Source organism: Sminthopsis crassicaudata, chromosome 2, assembly GCF_048593235.1.
Source record: "Sminthopsis crassicaudata isolate SCR6 chromosome 2, ASM4859323v1, whole genome shotgun sequence".
NCBI classification, from domain to species: Eukaryota; Metazoa; Chordata; class Mammalia; order Dasyuromorphia; family Dasyuridae; genus Sminthopsis; species Sminthopsis crassicaudata.
The window spans coordinates 132,432,379-132,453,121 of NC_133618.1; the positions used below are offsets into that span (position 1 = coordinate 132,432,379).

General features: G+C 38.6%; 1 protein-coding gene and 1 long non-coding RNA gene across 5 annotated transcripts; one reads left to right on the top strand and one right to left on the bottom strand.

Moving 5' to 3' along the window:
- Positions 1-8,754: 8,754 nt before the first annotated feature.
- On the bottom strand, positions 8,755-20,045 carry GOT1L1 (glutamic-oxaloacetic transaminase 1 like 1). Of its 4 annotated transcripts, none has more exons than XM_074287243.1 (9): positions 19,751-20,045; positions 18,373-18,554; positions 13,872-13,983; positions 13,423-13,532; positions 13,182-13,274; positions 12,967-13,084; positions 12,465-12,630; positions 9,744-9,886; positions 8,755-9,049 (listed from the first exon to the last, which is right to left on the bottom strand). In XM_074287243.1, exons 1-9 carry the CDS (start codon positions 19,863-19,865, stop codon positions 8,766-8,768), a joined length of 1,323 nt encoding a protein of 440 aa, XP_074143344.1. In that variant the 5' UTR covers positions 19,866-20,045; the 3' UTR covers positions 8,755-8,765. The 4 variants fall into 4 exon arrangements, with proteins under 4 accessions (XP_074143344.1, XP_074143343.1, XP_074143346.1 ...); XM_074287242.1 differs by having other exon boundaries at positions 12,934-13,084; positions 19,751-20,044; XM_074287245.1 differs by having other exon boundaries at positions 8,907-9,100; positions 12,934-13,084; positions 19,751-20,044.
- On the top strand, positions 13,135-14,026 carry LOC141554882 (uncharacterized). Its single transcript, XR_012485995.1, has 3 exons — positions 13,135-13,170; positions 13,462-13,546; positions 13,746-14,026. It is a non-coding gene; the product is annotated as an uncharacterized LOC141554882 (long non-coding RNA).
- Positions 20,046-20,743: the final 698 nt, after the last annotated feature.

The following is a 20,743-nucleotide window of genomic DNA, read 5'->3' on the forward strand; positions in this document are numbered from 1 at the left end:
TTGGAGCATTTTACCCACAATGGTATTTCTTTCAAAATTGGAGACAATCCTCTCAAACCCTGTAGCTGCGTTATCAACTATGCAATTTATGCAATATTCTTCAATATTATTGTGTTTCAGAGAATAGGAAGATCCAAGGAGAGGGAGAGAATTGGGGCAATGGCTATTCAGTTGGAGTAGTCAGAACACATTTATCAATTAAGATTGAGGGCTTATATGGCACAGTTTTTGATTCCCCAAAACAATTACAATAGTAACATCAAAGGTCACCATAATAATTTGTAATAATTTGAAATATTGTAAGAATTACCAAAATATGATAGAGAGACATATGAGCATATGCTTTTGGGAAAATAGCACCGATAGACTTATCCAAAGCAGGGTTGCCACAAACTTTCTTTTTTTCTTTTCCTTTTTTTGCCACAAACTTTCAATTTGTTTTTTAAAAAACTCATCTGTGAAGCGTAATAAAACAAAGTACGATAAATGAGGTGTGCCTGTACTTAATAAATGTCTTCTGATTGAATGTTAGATGAATGAATATAGAAAAAGTTGAAATTCAATGAACCTGCCACATAACTGTAAAACTTCAAAGCCATAATGACAAAGATATTGCCTACATGCAGTGAGATGAAATACATCACATACACCAATTCAGATTTATAAATGTTTTCTACAAAAATGAGAAACAGAAAAGGCTGGAAATCATATCGAAAATGTTTTATAATTCTAAATTTTATGATTTAGAAAGATAAGGAAAATATAACAATCCTAAATTCAGTTTTCCTACCAAAAGTAATAATTGTTTTCCAAAAAAAAAAAAAAAAAGAATATTTATAAATCAAGATAACTTTAAGGAATTCATTAAAAAAAAGATTTAATGCTCAGAACAACCTTTGACATGGAAAAATAATAGCAGTCCGCAAAATCTTTGAAAGATTTAAAAGCTGAAAAGAACAAAATGAAGACCATCTGGATTGTTAAACTTAGTATTGCAATTAATAGCTATGCACAGAATTAACAGTGTAAAGCATGGGAATTTTATTTATTATTTGCTTTTATTTTTGTTACTACAATGAGGGAACTGGCCCAAGGGGCCCCAGTTCCCAGAACATGTTGGGTCTGTCTCCCTCCTTCTCTCCCTCCCTTCCCCCATCCTCACCCTATTTCTTACTGGTGATTTTCCAGTGAGGAGGATAAAATGCTACAAGACTTTCCCTCATTTATTGTCATTTGAGGCAGAATATATGGGATATGGGACCTATAGCTCTTCAGTCCCTCTTATATTTATTCTTTACTAATTTTATGTGAATTAAATTTTCTTTTCACAAAGATCCACTTTCTCTCTCACCTTTAACCTCACACAAACAATGAAAAAGCAAAATCAAATTAATATGATGAATGAGTTCAGAGGCAGAAAAGACACAGCTCTAACACTGATGAGCTTCAAAAGGTTGGTAGAGTCCCTAGAAGTCCAATAAAAAGAATGCAATGGAATTTGCTGCTATCTGAGTCCACTGTGGTTAAGCTTGAAAATTTATTCCTTCTTTCCTTTTCTCTTCCTCTTTCCTCTCTTTGTCCACATAAGCTATCATACCCTTACCTACAGATGCTCTTAAAAGCATTTTTTTTTCTTTTGCACCTCCAAATCCTTCCAAGATATCTTGGGATTTACTGGCTAGATTTTTTAAGGACTATGCCTTAGACTAAAATAATCTGATTCTCATTGACTGGCCACAAATAAATCCCCGGCCAAGCCCCATTTGGGTCCAGATTGACTCAGATTGAATGTAAATAGCCACCATTCCTGCTTTGGCCAGAAATCCTGAAGGTCTTTCCCTCCCAGATGTGTTCATTTATTATTTTGGAGTAGATGGAAGAGGAAATTCTTTGCTTCAATGGTTCATTAATCATTAATCATTAAATGGATGTGACTGAGACTTGTTAAAAACCTTGGCTTAAAAAAGCCAAGGTCTCCCATTGCATCCAGGGCCATCTTCAGTCCTCCTGACTTATATATGGCCACTGGTCCCAGATGGTTCTGGAGGGGAAAATGAGGGAGGTGACTTTGCCCTTAAATCCAATTCACTTGCATGTCATGGCGCCACCTCCCTGATGTTATGGACCTCTTTGAGAATGAAGGACTCCTTTCTTCAAGGTCTAATTCAGATTCTACCTACTTCATAAAATCTTCCTCAATGACCTTTTCCTTCTCAACTTCACTGGTTGACTGTTTCTCCTCAAAATTTTTATATTTTACAATTCTCTTTTTATATGTTATCACTTTTGGATATGTCTTTAGTTACCTCTTCATAGACAGGCAGAAACTCTATTTTATTTTATTTTGTGTCTCAGGAATCTAACAAGTTTATTTACACGTATTATAAGCTTAATAAATGTTTGTGGATGACACTGAGTTTTTATTCAACAAGAATTATATGTCAAGTTTCACATATGGCTTCCTTCACCTTCAGAAAGATAAATTATTACCAGAACAAATCAATAATTTATGAGATGGAAAAACATCTGCTTAGTTGAGGTCACTCATAACTATGGTTCTGTATCAGCTTTGTAGTCTGTGTTAGAAACATGTTGCCCAATTTTTCTAGCTAGTCTAGAGACCTGTAATATAATCCTACTACCATATTACTTTTCCTTGTTCCTCCTTTGATCCTCAACCAAATGCTGTCAACCATGTTAACGTCCAGCCTCTTTTAGGTTTATGAATTTCTATACAAGTCCTATTTATCTCAGCTGTACTCTTTGAACAAAGTGTGTATTCTTCCATTGCTATATCCCAGGCATAAGTGGTACCTCCCATCCTAACTCAAGACTAAAGAAATGTTGTGAAATTATAGTTACTTTTTTGAGCTAATATTTCTAGCTCAACTTATTACCCATACTCTGAACACTGGTGTAGAACTATGGTGTTAAATTCAAAGAGAATGGGAGGAACATGGAGAGGCAGTATTCCTTACATAAGGATCTTGTGTATGCATGCTACACGTTGGATTAGTTTTTAAATATTTTATATGTTTTATTGTATTTTCTTCAATTTCTTAAATATTTTAAAGTTACATTTTAATCTGATTCAGACCGCTCTTAGTGTTGCTGTGTTTCATGTGAGAGCATGTTTGAAACCCTTACTGTAGAGAGATATCAGAGCTCAAGTTTCTTATTGTCCCAATTTTCTCCTATGAGATACTGAGTTTCTCTAATACCTTTCTTCCTTCCAGGTTTGTTGAGTGTCATACCTGATACAGTAGCACTCAGTATTTTGGACATCTTCGTCTCTTGCCTTCCTTTTTGAATTAAAAGTTTTAAATTACATCAAATTTAAAAATTTATTGCAAAAAAAAAGAAGAAAACTATCAATTTATTTATTTTTATTTATTTATTTTCTTTTTTAAAATTAATTTTATAATTATAACATTTTTTTGAAAGTACATATGCATAGGTAATTTTTTTTTTAACAACATTATTCCTTGTACTCCCTTCTGTTCCATATTTTTCCCCTCCTTCCCTCCACCCCCTCCCCTAGATGGCAGGCATTCCTATACATATTAAATATCTTATACTTATCCTAGGTACAATATATATGTGCAGAACCAAATTTTGTTGTTGTTGTTGCAAAGGAAGAATTGTATTCAGAAGGTAAAAATAATCTGGGAAGGAAAAAAAAAAAAAAAAGCTCACAGTTTACACTCATTTCCCAGTGTTCCTTTTCTGGGTGTAGCTGATTCTGTCCATCATTGATCAATTGGAATTGGATTAGCTCTTCTTTATGTTGAAGATATCCACTTCCATCAGCATACATCCTCGTACAGTATCATTGTTGAAGTGTACAATGATCTCCTGGTCCTGCTCATTTCACTTAGCATCAGTTGATGTAAATCTCTCCAAGCCTCTCTGTATTCCTCCTATTGGTCATTTCTTACAGAACAATAATATTCCATAACATTCATATACCATAATTTACCCAACCATTCTCCAATTGATGGACATCCATTCATCTTCCAGCTTCTAGCCACTACAAAAAGGGCTACCACAAACATTTTGGCACATACAGGTCCCTTTCCCTTCTTTAGTATTTGAGATATAAGCCCAGTAGTAGCACTGCTGGATCAAAGGATATGTACAGTTTGATAACTTTTTGGGCATAGTTCCAAATTGCTCTCCAAATGGTTGGATTCTTTCACAACTCCACCAACAATGCATCAATGTCCCAGTTTTCCCACACCCCCTCCAACATTCATTATTATTTGTTCCTGTCATCTTAGCCAAGGCAGATAGCCTTCTAACCATGTTGGCCAGCACTCTATTTCAAGAAGCCCAAGAATTGGGCAGCTAGGTGGTGGAGTGGATAGAGCACCAGCCTTGAATTCAGGAGGACCCAAGTTCAAATCTGGTCTCAGACACTTAACACTTCCTAGCTGTGTGACTCTGGGCAAGTCACTTAACCCCAGCCTCAAAAAAAAAAAAAGAAAAGAAAAAGAAGAAGCCCAAAAATCCTATTTTAAATATCATCATGCTGCTCAAGATTTACGTTTACAATTTAGAATAACAAGAGAGGAAGCTAGGAGCATAGTAAAAGCCTGTATAGCTTGCCTTCCTTTCCACGCTCCTACACTGCCTCCAGGGAAGAACCCTCATGGTTTGAGACCCAATGAAATTTGGCAAATGGATGTGACCCATTAGAAATGTTTTGGTCTGTCTTTTATCCATGTTGTGGTAGACACCTTTTCAGGATTCACTTTTGCAATACCAGCAGAAAAAGAGACAGCCCAAGTGTTTGATTCATGGACATCAATGAGATTGATGTCAATTAATCTCAGTTAATGAGACTGACCCAGGACTTCAAAACCCTCAGGAATCATTGGATTCTCTGAGACATAAGACTTTTATGAGACTTAAAAACCTTCAGGAATCATTGGATTTTCTGAGAAATGATAAGATTGTTGTTGGACTTCAAAACCCTCAGGAATCATTGGATGCTCTGAGACAAGACTGTTGTAGGACCTGAAAACCCTCAGGAATCATTGGATTTTCTGAGAAATGATAAAACTGTGGCAGGACTTCAAAATCTGCAGGAATCATTGGATTCCCTGACACATGAAGCAATGGACAATAGATTGGTTTTGGACTATCTCTTGACTGCTGAAGGAGGTATATGTGTGACTTGTTTACATACCCTCCTTCTAAGACTTCTAGAAATCTTTTACACCACCATATTGATTCATATTCTTTGTTATATCACTACTTGCATGTACAATTCATGTTTGTTACACCACATTGAGCCTGCACTGGCTGGGGGGAAAAGTCATCACTAATAGCCTGTGCATTATTGCTATGTGCTTGTGTAAACTTCCCATGCTGATGGGTTTGTGCATACCTTCATCCCAGAAACCTGCCAGTAATCCCAACTTCCCTTTGGTGCTTTTCATCTCCCTTCCTGAGAAGTCAGGGAGGGCTTGATCATATCCTTTTTGGGGTTCTCGCCTCCCTGAGAAGTCAGGGATGGCATGACCACCTGTGTACTAAAACAAAAGAAAATGGGAGATGTAAGGGTGGAAACTCTTGAGTTGATGCACTGAGGTGAGACAACTGAGTACTTAAGTCTAATTACCAATTGGACAATACTCTATTAGCATATGCTTAGAAAATGGCCCTTCCCACTATTCTGTGCTGATAATTGTTGTATACAGAGAATTGTAGGAGGGACTAGGGAGTGGAGAAAGACAAGCCAGAGTCATTTTTGGGCAGTAGATGAGGAGGAGAGGTCCTGGAGATCCTGCCTCCATCCAATTCATTTCTACCCCTAAAGACCAAGAATAAAGACCAAGGATTTTTGCTTATCCTGACTCAGGCTGATTCCCATGCCTAGGATATTCTTCTACTGCTTTAAATAACCACCCTGGCTTTCTTTAAGTCCCAACTAGAATTGATTCTTTTATAAAAATATTTTCCCAACCTCTCAATTCTAATGCCTTCCTTCCCTCATTTCCTATTTATCCTCTATATAGCTTGATTTGCACAGTCTCCCTATTAGATTAGAAGCTTCTTAAGAAAAAAAGACTGTCTTTTGTCTCTTTTTGTATCCCTAGAGTTTAGCCCAATGACTAGCACCTAAAAGGCACTTAATAAATGTTAATAGAATTTTTTTCTTCTGGGGAAACACATAGTTGGTTAAAACCTTTTAGGCATTAGATGACATAGTAGAGAATTGAATCTGGAGCCAGAAAGACCTCATTTTAAATCCTTTCTCAGTCATTTGATTCTGGGTAAATTACATTTGTAGATTTTGAAGAGCCATAAGAACATTAGCTATAATTATTTAACCATTGAGTCCCAAAGATGAATCCTTAAAGGATGATACATAAAGTCATATTCAGTAACTAAAAAGCTTTTGTGTGAGTTCCAAAGTTATCTGACACATTGAATGATCCAGATAACACATAATGTTCCTCCTGTTACTCATGTGAGAAATAACTCCATTGGATTTAGGAGAGACGAAGTTAAAGGTCTTTAATTATACAGCTACAGAGATGGGTGACCTATCAAATAGAAACACTTGGAATCATTACTTGATCTTTTTTTATATTGAAACACAAGTTTCTCCCCTGAGACCCCATTGACTGAATATCAGGGGTCACAAACAAGTGTGTAATCTTGCCAGAGTGAGTGGGAATCTCCATCCCTGATATCATTACTCCTCTCTTGGTGGTCCCCTTAGTTGGACATAGTTTGGTCCTTCCCCATTTCCTATTGGCTGAGTACTATCCTATCTGAAGTGTCTAATTCCCTCATATAAACCTACATTTCCTCTGATCAAGTCATTTCATCAGTCTCCTTATCAGTAAGTGGTTCTCCACCTCTACTTATATCTCAATGTTTCTTATTCTAAATCTCCACCTTGGATTACATTCTTTTTTTAAAAATTTCTTTTTTTAAAAATAGTATTCTATTTTTCCCAATGCATTCAAAGATAGTTTTTAGAATTCACTTTTATAAAACCTTGTGTTCCAAATTTTTCTCTCTCCCCCCCTCCCTCATCCCTCCCCAAGAGAGGAAGCAATGTTATATAGGTTAAACATGTGCAATTCTTTATTTCCATATTTGTCATGCTGCACATCTTATTTTCAAATAGAAATCCCCCACTTGTGATTACACTCTTTCATTATTTTATTTCCTTTTTCTATATCCCAGCCTCCATTTCTTGGATTTCTATTTTATTCTAGTTTAAATTTCATTTCTCTGTATCCCTTTAATTCAATTTTCATAATTAATCAGAGCCTATCACCTGGAAGCTCAATCCACTAACCAATTATCTGTTACCCTAATAAGAATATTCTACAAGGGTGAACTGTGCCGAGCAATGAGAAAAGTCCTTTTTGAAAGGACCGGTTGGATATTGCCCCTAGGAAAACTATAAAACTCAGTTCCATAGTGACTTGGTAGAAACATTTCTGCATCTACTGGCTGGTCTTGAAGCATCTCGGCAGACAGGAAAACTGGAGCCCGAGCTGATTGAGAGAATTTCCCAGCTTAAGTCTGCCCAGGCAAGAGCTGCTATCATCCTAGACATCTTACCACATTATGTGAGCAGTCTCTGTCCTACTAGAAGCTTTCTGGTACCCTATCATAGATATTATGTTGTAAGCCCATACATACACACATATACACATGTATTTTTAGAGGTCCCTAATAAATGCATTAAACATTCAAAGGTGAGTACATTCATCATTTTTTCCATTCAACATTTTCAATTTCAGAAAATGAAATAAAAGTAAATAAACCAAGACATAAAAAACTGATGCTCATGGGCAGGCAAGGCAGCCTCCCTGAAGTAGTGAGGCACTTGGAGAGGAGGATATGTGTTCATATGTATCAAATGAATCAAATCACTTCAGCCACCACTTTTCCTCAGACTTCAATAGTCCAGGTGCATGAGGGGCCCTCAACAGGCCTGCTTCCAGCTGTCCCTGAAGGGCCCACCACCAATGGAGGGCTTCCCATTCTTACCAGCAGCAACCCAAATAAGTAACCAGCTGCCACTCACAGGAACGTACAGCCACAGCCCTGAGCTAACAGTATTGCCTCCACTGCACCAGTGGACCCCCAGACCTTCTGTTATTCAGGGAAGCAGCTCTTTCCCATGTGACACTTGGGCCCTGCCCCTGCCTCCAGTGCCAAAGGACATGGTACTGCCATATTGTTCCACCTCCGAAGTGAATATGGTGTAATCAGTAAAAATGTGGCACAGTGGGTAGAGCACCTGGAGTCAGCATGACCTGAGTTCAAATCTGGCCTCAGACACTTAACACTTCCTGGCTGTGTGACCCTGGGCAAGTCACTTAACCCCAATTACCTCAGCAAAAAAGAAAAAAAAAAAAAAACATGAAGATGTATTACCATCTGTTTTGTCTTATAACTAGGAGAGACTTTTCCATCTGCCTTGCAACTGAAGTTTCCTATGTGACTCTTGTTATTCTAATTGTAGCCCAAGGACTTTGTACTTGAGCACTTAATGCTTTTTCATTATTCGTGGGCACCTAACCCAGCCCTCCTTCTTTTCCCACCATACTGCTTTTTGAGATATTTTTAATAGCACTTCTAAGGCTAAGCCTTCATCCCTAATGTGCTGCAGCCTATTTCTGGGGTTCTAGCCCTTATGGCACCTGGGAAATGTTGTGATATGCAGGAAATGCTTTATAAAGAAAAGGTATTATAGCAAGGAAAAGCAGACAGAGAGCCTTTTAAAAATGCTACTTTTTACTATGTAAGTAAGCAGGCAATGGGGAAGCCTTGGCCCCTAAACTCTTCGTCTCTGAAGTCATGTGATCTAAATTCTTGGGGTCTGAATTATTAGGTATCACTAAAACCTTGGGCGGCTCCTTGGGTTGTGGGCCTGGACCTATTGCAAGGACAGCCTCATTGATGCTTTGGGTGATGTAGTCAATGTTCTGGCTGTTGATGCAGGTGAAGTTGATCAGTCCATTCATGGGGATGTAGATATGCTTCTTTGTGACCAGGTAGTCCAACTGTTCAACTAATGAATAAAGAGAGGGCCCAAGAGCCTGGATCTGTTAGATACACCAGGCTGGTGTACATGAGGGAGGGAGAGAAGACTTCTTTGTGCAAATGAAGCTTTTAAAATCAGTATCACTTTTCTCAACATGAATAAAAGATCTAGAAAAAGACCTGCAACATCCCCAGGCCCCCAGAAGCTCCCCAGAGTGGTTGGAATTGGATTTTTAAAACTGAGAACTATTTTACAAAATAAATAAAAATACAATAGAGTACAGATAATGTTAAGATAGAGTTTTCTAAGTCAACACGTGAGTTGCAGGGATTCTTATGGAAGTTCACTGGTTCAAGGTTTCTATTTGAGTTAGATGCCATGTATCTAGAACATAGATCCTTTTGGGGCATAGGAAGGATGTGATTCCCACTGGTCCTTGCCCTGAAAGACTATCTGGCCCCCCCCCAAAAGAAAACATTTAGTAAAAGATCAATAAAGTACTTTATCATACACCAAAGGAAATGCTCCCCAAGAATATTGTTAGCTTACCCAGCCCAAAGTCTATGCATTTCTAAAATAATGGAGTAGGGTTTTGGACTAAGTATCCCCCAAATGGGTTTTCTATCCAAGGCAACAAGGAGTAAAGAAGAGGGGCTATCCCTGGAGCCAGAGGTGGGGAGGAGGATAAGAGAGGAGAAAAGAGATTCCTGGTACTATTTACCAGTGATGCCGAGGAAGCCGTACATCCCATCTTGCCCTGTGAGATGTTCCCAGGACCCTGGCGTGCGTAGAAGGCGAAGCTTCTCCTTCACTTTCTCCCTTGTTAACATGATGCTCTCTACCATCCCTCTTAGACTTTTCTTCCTGCAGAAGCCAAGGTACAAGAGATAGATATGTAAGAATACTTACCTGTGTGCCCTCATTTCCACCTCACCAAAGGTAAGGGTTACCTGAGAACTTGCTGGAGGGAAGAACTAGCCTTCCTATCTTAAGGCAATGTCACCTCAAAACTATTTTATTTATTTCTAATGCACACTGCTTTATGAATTGTGTTGGGAGAGAAAAATCAGAGCAAAAGGGAAAAACCACAAGAAAAAAAAAAAAAAGAAGAAGAAAGGGAACATAGCATGTGTTGATTTACATTCAATCTCCATAGCTCTTTTTCAGGATGCAGATGGCGTTTTCTGTCCAAAGTCTATTGGAATTGCTTTGGATCACTGAACCACTGAGAAGAACCAAGTGTTTCCTAATTGATTGTCACATATTCTTGCTGTATATTATGTACAATGTATTCCTGGTTCTGCTGGTTTCACTGAACATCAGTTTGTGTAAATCTTTCCAGGCCTTTCTATAATCAGCTTCTTCATCATTTTTTATAGAATAACAATATTCCATTATCTCCATATTTTTTTCAGCCATTCCCCAATTGATGGATATCTAGTCCTTTTCCAATTCTTTGCTACCACAAAAAGGGCTACTACAAACACTTTTTGCACATTTATGATTTCTTTGGGATACAGATCCAGTAGTGGCACTGTTGGGTCAAAGGTTTTGTACAGTTTGATAGCCTTTTGGGCTTAGTTCCAGATTGCTCTCCAAAATGGTTGGATTCTTTCACAACTCCACCAACAATGCATCAGTGTCCCAGTTTTCCCACAGCCCCTCCAACGTTTATCACTATCTTTTCCTGTCATCTTACCCAATCTGAGAGGTGTGAAATGGTATCTCAGTTGTTTTAATTTGCATTTCTCTGATCAATAATGATTTAGAGCATTTTTATATGACTATAGATGGCTTTAATTTCATGAATTTATTTTTTACAACATTGTCCAAATACATTTCCTAAGATTGTCTATGGAGAAAAAAGGTCTATGTTGGGCACATCTTTGGATATATACTTTGCCCTGTATACAACAGAATAAAAATTTAAAAATAACTTTTAAAATGAAAATATACATGGACCCACACTTAACACCACATACCAAGATAAGATCAAAATGGGTCCATGATTTAGGCATAAAGAATGAAATAATAAATAAATATTAATAAGTGTTTGCTGATAATTATGGAAATATATATAGAAGAATTGCACATGTTTAACATATATTGGATTACTGCTGTCTAAGGGAGGGAGTATGGGGAAAGAAGGGAGAAAAAATCTGGAACACAAAGTTTTGCAAGGGTGAATGTTGAAAACTATGCACATATATTGAAAATAAAAAGCTAATTAACATGTATTGGTCAACCAACCTGCCATGGGGGGGAGGGGAAAAATTACAACAAAAGGTTTGGCAATTGTCAATGTGTAAAATTACCCATGTATATATCTGGTAAATAAAACTATTAATTTTTTTAAAATTATACATTAAAAACAATAAAAAAAACAAACAAAAAAAGAAAAGAAAAAGCTAATAAATAAATAAATGGTTGTTTGATGAAGGATTGCAGAATATATCATTCAACCAATTAGAAGAATGGAAGTTTCTTGAAGGCAAAGACTGTTTCATATGAATCTCTCTTTACCCCAGCATCCCCAGAGACATGTACTTAATTAATGTGTAATGTTTTGTTTTGTTTTTTCTTTAGCAATTGGGGTTAAGTGACTTGCTCAGGGTCATACAGCTAGGAAGTGTTAAGTGTCTAAAACTAGATTTGAACTCAGGTCCTTCTGATTTCAGGGCTGGTGCTCTAACCACTGCACCATGTGTGCAATGAATTTATTTGAATGTAGTTTATGTTTGTGTTGATATTCTATTCTCTAATAAATGATTTTAGGCCTTCTGGCTTCAAAGGCTATTAAGGAATCAGGAGTGATTCCCATTGGTCTTTGCCCTGAAGGACAATTTCCTCCCCCCCAAAAGAAAACATTTAGTAAAAGTCAATAAAATATTTTACCAGAAACCAAAAGGATATTGATAGCTTACCCAACCCAAGTTCTATTCCTTTCTAAAATATGGAATATGGTTATGAACTGGGTATCCCCCAAACTGAGTTTTCTGCTTAAGGCAAACAAGGACTAAAGAATCCAAATCCTGCTTAAAAGCCCTAAACCTGACAACAAATTCAACATAGTAAATACTATATTCTTTTTTTAATCTTTTTTATTAAAGCTTTTTATTTTCAAAACATATGCATGGCTAATTTTTCAGCATTGACCCTTGCAAAACCTTGAAACATTACATCCTTATGTCCACTTCCCATTTAAGTCCCTTGACCCAGTTCGCTGGATTCACTTCTCTGAACTTTAGTTTCCTTATCTGTACAATGGGGATAATTGTATCATTCAGCCCTCCCGCCTCCCAGGATTGATGTGAGAACAGATGAGATATTGGGTGATAAATGCTAGCTGAGCTGAATGTATGCAGCCCGGGGGCGGGAATCTCCTCAGCTGCGCATTTCTGGCTGCTCGGCTCCCTTTCCGCGTCCCCCCTCTGCTTCTTACCATTCCATTCTCAGGGCAGGGTTACTGAGAATGGTGGTGATCACTCTTGAGCCCAAGGCCGGGGGGCTGCCCCACATATACCGGGTGTAGATGTCCAGCTGGGAGCGGATGCACAGTAAGGACTTGTTGCTCACTGCCACGACCACCAGGTTTCCTACGCGCTCATCTGGAGTAATAGAATCAGCGCAGAAAAGTGATCAGGTCAGACTACCGATGCCCCCCACCCCGGGGAGAGAAAGCCCATCTAGCTCCAGTCCCAAAGGGAGTAACTTCCTTCTGACTCCAAGCTAGCTGGGCAAAGAAGGCCAGAGCCCCACAAAATATCCAGGGGCTTCCACCGCCCCTGCTCCGTCTTCTGGGGTGCGAGATTTCCCCCAGGACAGTAGCGGGCTGCTAGCTAACTAGCGCTCTTGCTCCAAAGTCAGCACCGAGCCCTCCCTTTCCCCAACGACCCATACCCAGATTATACCATGGAGGCCAAAAGAATTGGAAAGAGACTGACTGCAGAAGAACTCAAAGCCTTGAGTCACAAAATAGCGTAAAATCTTGTTGTCCTGGTCTGGGTCACCACTGACAAAGCCCTGATCCGGGATGTCGCAAAACAGGAAAATCTGCTTTCTCTGTCGGGGGAGAGGAGAGAACCGAGACGGTGGGGGAGGAGAGGGCGGGAGGGACAGAGCCGGCGGCTCCCGGGCAGAGCGGACAGGTCGGGCTCACCTTCAGTAATTTGGACAACTTATACCACCTTTTTCGGGGCAGGAGGAAGCTCCCGAAGTTGTATAGCAAAAGGATGCTTCTGTCGGGGGCGTGCTGTAGGCAAAAATCATCTCAGCCTCTCTCCCCCCGAGGCGGGTGACGAGGCTGAGGAGGGGAGCGTTCCACAGCCGGGGAGGGGGGGTGCGGGGGGAAGAGGGATCTGGCGGAGAGGAGAGGCGGGGGGAGGGCGGGGGCTTCCTACCTCCACTATATCAAAAAGCTTGCCTGTGTCTGAAACCAGCCGGTAAGAATCCCAGAAGGTATACTCACGGAGAGAAAAGCCCAGCTCCTGGAAGATGAGTCCGTATTGTTCTGTGGGGACACACGTACGTACACCCCCTCATCCCCACCCACACAGCAATCAGGGGACAAGGGGGGGCAAGACCAAAAGCCTTCATTCTGGGGACTTGGGGCTTCCGCCGGCTGAGGATGGTCCTCTCAATGTCACCGACCTGGGAGCTCGGAGCGGGCAAGGGACAGAATGAGGGGGAGAAATTTTACTTAACTCCATCTTATCCCGGGTAGGAAGGAGGGAAAAAAGCCGGGTCTGTTCCTAAAGAAGGGATGGACTGCGGCATCCTGCCGGGAAAGCACCGCCTCCGGAACAAGTGGAAGAGAAGGGACGGGAGTCCCCGGAAGCGGGGCACGTACCCCTTTGCGATTGCTGCAAGTACACCACTCGGGGGCCGCGATGCCAGTCCTTAAGGAACTTTGCCCCAAGCAGAATGGCGCCGTTCCCACCAATGGTGTGCACTCCCCCTATCTGCCGTAGAGAAAATAATGACAATAAAAAGTAAAACTTCGGATTTCCTGACTTCTATTAAACGACTGTACGGGGCTCTGTGCCTGGCTGGGTACGAAACGGAAAACGAGTTGTCGCCGCCCTCAGCGAGCTTGCGGTCACCCAAACCGGGATAACACAAGATAAAATGGGAGAAGTGCACTGCCAGCACCTGCAAAACCTCCCCCCTTCTGCTAACTCTCCTATCCCGGCTGATAGCTCCATCTTTCTCCCAGTGTTCCCCGGCTCATTGACTCAGCTTCCTTTGATTCTTAATTCCTCCTCATTTCGCAATCCAATAATTGGACAATTCCTCTTCTACTTTTGAAACATTCTCTGTTCCTTTTTGGCATTCCCTACTTTAACCCTCCTAATTTAAGTCCCTCTTCTGCCCTAGACTATGATAACAGCTTCCCTTAATCCTTTGGCTTCCAGTTTACCCTGTTTCTAGTCCACCCCATCACCCGTCCAGCTCTTTTCCTAATGCACCACTATATCACTTCTCTATGCAAAAATCTTAATTGATTCATCCTTATTTAATGTTAAAACTCCTGATTCTGACATTCAAGGCTCTACATAATACAGCTCCAAATCTAGTTTCCTAGTCTAATCTCAGAATATTCTTCTTCACAATTCTACATTCTTACCTATTGTATTCTAATATTCTATTTTATTTTTTATTTTATTTTATTTAATCTTGCTCTTTCCCATCCCGGTGTCTTTGCTCATGACATTCCCCTTTAGATTCCTCCCTAGATCCATCTGTTGAAATCTTTATCTCCCTTCAACGTACAATTCAAATACTAGCTGCTTACTGAAACTTTTGGTGACCTCTATCTCACTATACTCCCAAATGAAAGTGATTTCTCCCTCCTCAGATATCTTCACATAATATTCTTCCTCTATTCCATCCTGACTCACAGTGTTATCTACTATCATATGGTTTTGTGCCCCTAACATCAATAATCATCTTCTAATTAGATTGTATGACTACGGCAAGCACTTTGCAATTTTTCTTTTTTGTATCCCTAGTATTAGCAGAAGGTTTTACACACAGTAGGCACTTAATAAGTATCTGTTGAATTTTAATTTTAAACTGAAGAAAGGAGGATGAGAGATTTATGGATAGAGGGATTAACTCCTAGCCAACTCCATAAGAATAAGTCTTATGGAGAAGTAGAAGGAGAAAAAGAAGGAAGAGAAAAAGAAAGTAGGGGAGAAGAGGGTGAGGAAGAGAAAAAGAAGAAGGAAGAGAAAAAGAAAGTAGGGGAGAAGAGGGTGAGGAAGAGAAAAAGAAGAAAGAAGAGAAAAGAAGAAGGAGATAAGAGAAGGGGAAGTCACTTTTTGCAGATGACATGATGGTATACTTAGAGAACCTCAAAGACTCTGCTAAAAAGCTATTAGAAATAATTCAGAATTTTAGCAAAGTTGCAGTATACAAAATAAATCCACATAAATCCTCAGCATTTTTATACATTATCAACACAATCCAACAGCAAGAGATACAAAGAGAAATTCCATTCAAAATAACAGTCGATAGTATAAAATATTTAGGAATCTATCTACCAAAGGAAAGTCAGGAATTATATGAGCAAAATTACGAAACACTTGCCACAAAAATAAAGTCAGATTTAAATAATTAGAAAGACATTCAGTACTCTTGGATAGGCCAAGCGAATTTTATTAAGATGACAGTACTCCCTAAACTAATCTATTTATTTAGTGCTATACCAATCAGACTCCCAAGAAACTATTTTAATGACCTAGAAAAAATAACAACAGCATTCATATGGAACAACAAAAGGTCGAGAGTTTCAAGGGAAGTAATGAAAAAAAATTAAATGAAGGTGGCCTAGCTGTACCTGATCTAGAACTATATTATAAAGCAACTATATTATAAAGCAACCATTTGTATTGGCTAAGAAATAAACTAGTTGATCAATGGAATAGGTTAGGTTCACAGGGCAAGATAGTGAATAAAAATAGCAATCTAGTGTTTGACAAACCCAAAGGTCCCAACTTTTGGGATAAGAATTCATTATTTGACAAAAACTGCTGGGAAAACTGGAATTTAGTATCCATTTAGTAATTTAGTAATTTTGATTACACCAAATTAAAAAGCTTTTGCACAAACAAAACTAATGCAAACAAGATTAGAAGGGAAGTAACAAATTGGGAAAACATTTTTACAGTTAAAGGTTCTGATAAAGGCCTCATCTCAAAAATATACAGAGAATTGACTTTAATTTATAAGAAATCAAGCCATTCTCCAATTGATAAATGGTCAAAAGACATGAACAGACAATTTTCAGATGATGAAATTAAAACTATTTCCACTCATATGAAAGTGTTCCAAATCACTATTGATCAGAGAAATGCAAATTAAGACAACTCAGATATCATTACACACCTGTCAGATTGGCTAAGATGACAGGAACAAATAATGATGAATGTTGAAGGGGATGTGGGAAAACTGGGATACTGATGCATTGTTGGTGGAGTTGTGAAAGAATCCAACCATTCTGGAGAGCAATTTGGAACTATGCCCAAAGAGTTATCAAACTGTGCATACCTTTTGACCCAGAAGTGCTACTACTGGGCTTATATCCCAAGGAAATACTAAAGAAGGGAAAGGGACCTGTATGTGCCAAAATGTTTGTGGCAGCCCTTTTCATAGTGGCTAGAAGCTGGAAAATGAATGGATGTCCATCAATTGGAGAATGGTTGGATAAATTATGGTATATTAATTTATAGAATATTATTGTTCTGTAAGAAATGACCAATAGGAGGAATACAGAGAGGCTTGGAGAGATTTACATCAACTGATGCTAAGTGAAATGAGCAGAACTAGGGGATCATTATACACTTCAACAATGATACTGTATGAGGATGTATTCTGATGGAAGTGGATATCTTCAACATAAAGAAGAGCTAATCCAATTCCAATTGATCAATGATGGACAGAATCAGCTACACCCAGAAAAGGAACACTGGGAAATGAGTGTAAACTGTGAGCAGTTTTTTTTTTTGGTTTTTCTTCCCAGATTATTTTTACCTTTCGAATACAATTCTTCCTTTGCAACAACAACAACAAAATTTGGTTCTGCACATATATATTGTACCTCGTATATACTATAAGATATTTAATATGTATAGGAATGCCTGACATCTAGGAGAGGGGGTGGAGGGAAGGAGGGGAAAAATTCGAAACAGAAGGGAGTACAAGGGATAATGTTGTAAAAAATTACCTATGCATATGTATTGTCAAAAAAATGTTATAATTATAAAATTAATAAAAAAAATAAGAGAAGGGGAAGGAGATGAGGAAGAGGAAAAGGAGAAAGAAGAGGGAGAGAAAAAGAATGAGGAGAAAAAGAAAGACAATGAGGAGGAAGAAGACAAGAAAGAGGAAAAGGTGAAGGAGAAAAAGTTGGAAAAGGAAATAAAAAAGAAAATGAGGAGGAAAAGGAGAAGGAGAAAGAAGAAGATCCTTTTCTCAATTAATCTCAGCCTCAAAGGAAAAGAAGGATTTCTGCAGGAAAGAGGAGTGGAGGAAAGAGTAAAGGGGAGTTCATTTCAGACATGGGAAATATCCTTTACATTTGACTGTAACATAGAAAAGTATGTTCAAGCTAAATTATTTAATTTAATTTAATTGTTTCATGTTAGTTTATAGGCAGATGGAGGGTAAAGTGGATAGTTTCAGGAAAATCTGAGTTCAAATTTAGTTTCAGACATTTCCTAATTATGGAAGGCCTTTAATGTCAAATTAAAGATGGTATTGTATTAATAGGGAACCCTAAAGGTATATATATATATATATATATGTATATAATTGCCTCATTGAGAGCCAGTGGTTTAAACTGGGAAGAGCCAATGCACTAGGAACCAGTAGACCCTAATTCTAATGTGGACCACACTCTAAACTTGGGCAAATTACTTAAAATTCAGTTTCTTCATTTCTTATTTCTGTAACTCTAGGCTGGCATAAAGTGCTCTGTATCCATAGATAGTTTAGTTGGTTTGCTATGCTTAATTTTTTTCCTTTGGTTGCGGATAGATAGTAAGAAAGTCAAGCTCATTTTTTTTTTCCCTAAAAGTCTAACAGCCTCCTCAGCACAGAGGGATTTCTCACTCCAGACATAGAATAAAGAACAGAACAGGGAATGACCAGTAATCACAGTACAACATAGTTCACCTAGTACAACCCCATTTTGCAAATGAAAAAAAACCTGAGAATTCCTCTCAATGAAAAGATAGGTGGGAAAGTACTTTAAGCCCTTTGAAGCTACCTTGCTCAGAAGCTTTCAGTGTTTCATACTTTGTTGGAGCCCAGTTAGAGCAAAGTAAAGGAGAAAGATATTTTCTCACCCTGTTCTCCACAATGGCTGGGCTGTGTCGGCCAACAAGCAGCTCTGTGGCCACACGTATAAATGCTTCCAGACCATGCTCAGGCAGGTAGGAGTAGTTGAAGGAAGGATCATGGATGAGCCTCCTCAGCGTCCTGATCACCACAGGTGAGAGCCAAGGAATCTTTTCTCCTGTCATGCAAACTGTGAAGGAGACGAGAAAAAACATTCTGTGGAAACTAGTGAATGCTCATCAGCCGGGGAATGACTGAATAAATTATGGTATATGAATATTATGGAATATTATTGTTCTGTAAGAAATGACCAGCAGGATGATTTCAGAGAGGCCTGGAGAGACTTACATGAACTGATGCTGAGTGAAATGAGTAAAACTAAGCGATCATTGAACATGGCAACAAGATTATGTGATGATCAAATGTGATGGACATGGCTCTTTTCAACAATAAAGTGATTCAGGCCGGTTCCAATTGACTTGTAATGGAGAAAGTCATCTGTATCCAGAGAGAACTATGGGGACTGAATGAGGATCAGAGCATAGTTATTTTCCCCTTTTTGTTGTTTAGAAGAATTTCACTTGTTTAACCTGTACTGGATTACTAGCTGTCTAGAGGAGAATAGGGAGGGAGGAAAGTTTTGAACAGAAGTTTTGCAAGAGTGAAAGTTGAAAACTATCTGTATGTATTATGAAAGTGAGAAGCTAATATTAAAAAAAGAAAAATATCTTTGGGAAATTTAAAAAAAGAAAAAGATTTCTGAAAGCCACTGATTTCTAGTAGTTTTCTTGGTTTGCAGATAGTCTGACTATAATCCCACTGTCCAAAACTTCCCTTGGGAATTACCTGGGATAGGAGATCTTGAGTACCATTGTCTTTTTTTTTTTCTTTACAAAATTATATGCTATTAATTAGTGTCTTTTTTTTTTCTCCATAAAGATCACAGATGAACTCTCAAGCCATTTAAAGGGTTAGGGATGTTATACATATATGCAGACTAAAAGGAGTCTGTATCAGACTCCCTCCTTTTCAAACTATTAACTACGAGGATAAGATCCAATTTTTTTTTCATGTTTGGAACCATTCTTGATTCAGGGGACCTAGAAATTGGGAAGATGGATAAAAGCGCAGCTACATGGAGCATGTGGACTGAAAGGGGCAGAATGGGCAAAAAGGCCGTGATTCTTATCATGCTTCTAAAAATGATATGGAAGACAGAGAAGTAGTAGAAAGGAATGATGGAAGACCTGGACAAAGACTTGGACTTCCTCTTCTCCCATTATTTCCCCTTAAGCCCCTCCCCTTCAAAAAAAATCATCCCTACCTAGAATCAGTTAAGACATATTAAACACTGAGTCCCTAACCCTCAGTTCATGCAACATTTACCTCCATAACCTAGGCACACCTTGTTGGGGTCCTCATCTTGTTGGAAGTCATCCAGTAATTTGCTTGTTGTCTTTGGGGCAAAGGGCACATCCAAGAATACGGAAAGGGTGGGCATAATTGAGATGAAAACTGAACAAAGTCTAACAGTATAGAGAACCACTTTCCTTGCTCTGTTTTCTTCAGATACCTCACACACTTCTTTCCTCCTTTTTCTTTGTTCCTATTTTCTTCTCAGTTAGTGTCAAAGGTAGAATTGAGAAGCCAGTTACCAAAGCGACATAATTCTTGGAGGTCAGGCACCATGGCAATAGTGTCAACAAATGCAACTTAAACATTCCATGAAAATGACTGAAACACCCATCGAGAATTATGGGATCCTAATAAAAAATGGGATTCTGTTACCCATTCACCCACCACTACTACTAACAACAAAAATTAAGAATCTCCAACTAACTGTCCAAGGAAGTAGAGAGATGCCACTCGAGGCTACTGTTACAAGGAAAGTAAGATAGGTAAGCTGTGAGAGCAAAAAGAGAGTTCCTGTTGTCAATGCCCTAGCAGAAGGCATTCCTACAACTAGCAAACAAAAGATGGGAGAAATAAGATTTTTTTTTGCTGGAGTTTTTTTTTTTTAATAGGCATACATATTTATACAATTATCTTGTTGCACAAGAAAAATCAGATCAAAAAGGGAAAAAAAGAGAAAGAAAATAAAATTCAAGCAAACAACAACAAAAGAAGTGGAAATGCTATATTGTCTACACCTACCACCATATACCAAGATAAAGTCGAAATGGGTTCATGATTCAGACATAATGATGTTATAAGCAAATTAGAACATAGGATAGTTTACCTCTCAGATCTGTGGAGAAGGAAGGAATCTGTGACCAAAGAAGAACTGAAACTCATAATAGAACACCAAATAGATATTTTTGATTATATTAAGCTAAAAAGTTTTTGTGCAAACAAAACTAATGCAGACAACATTAGGAA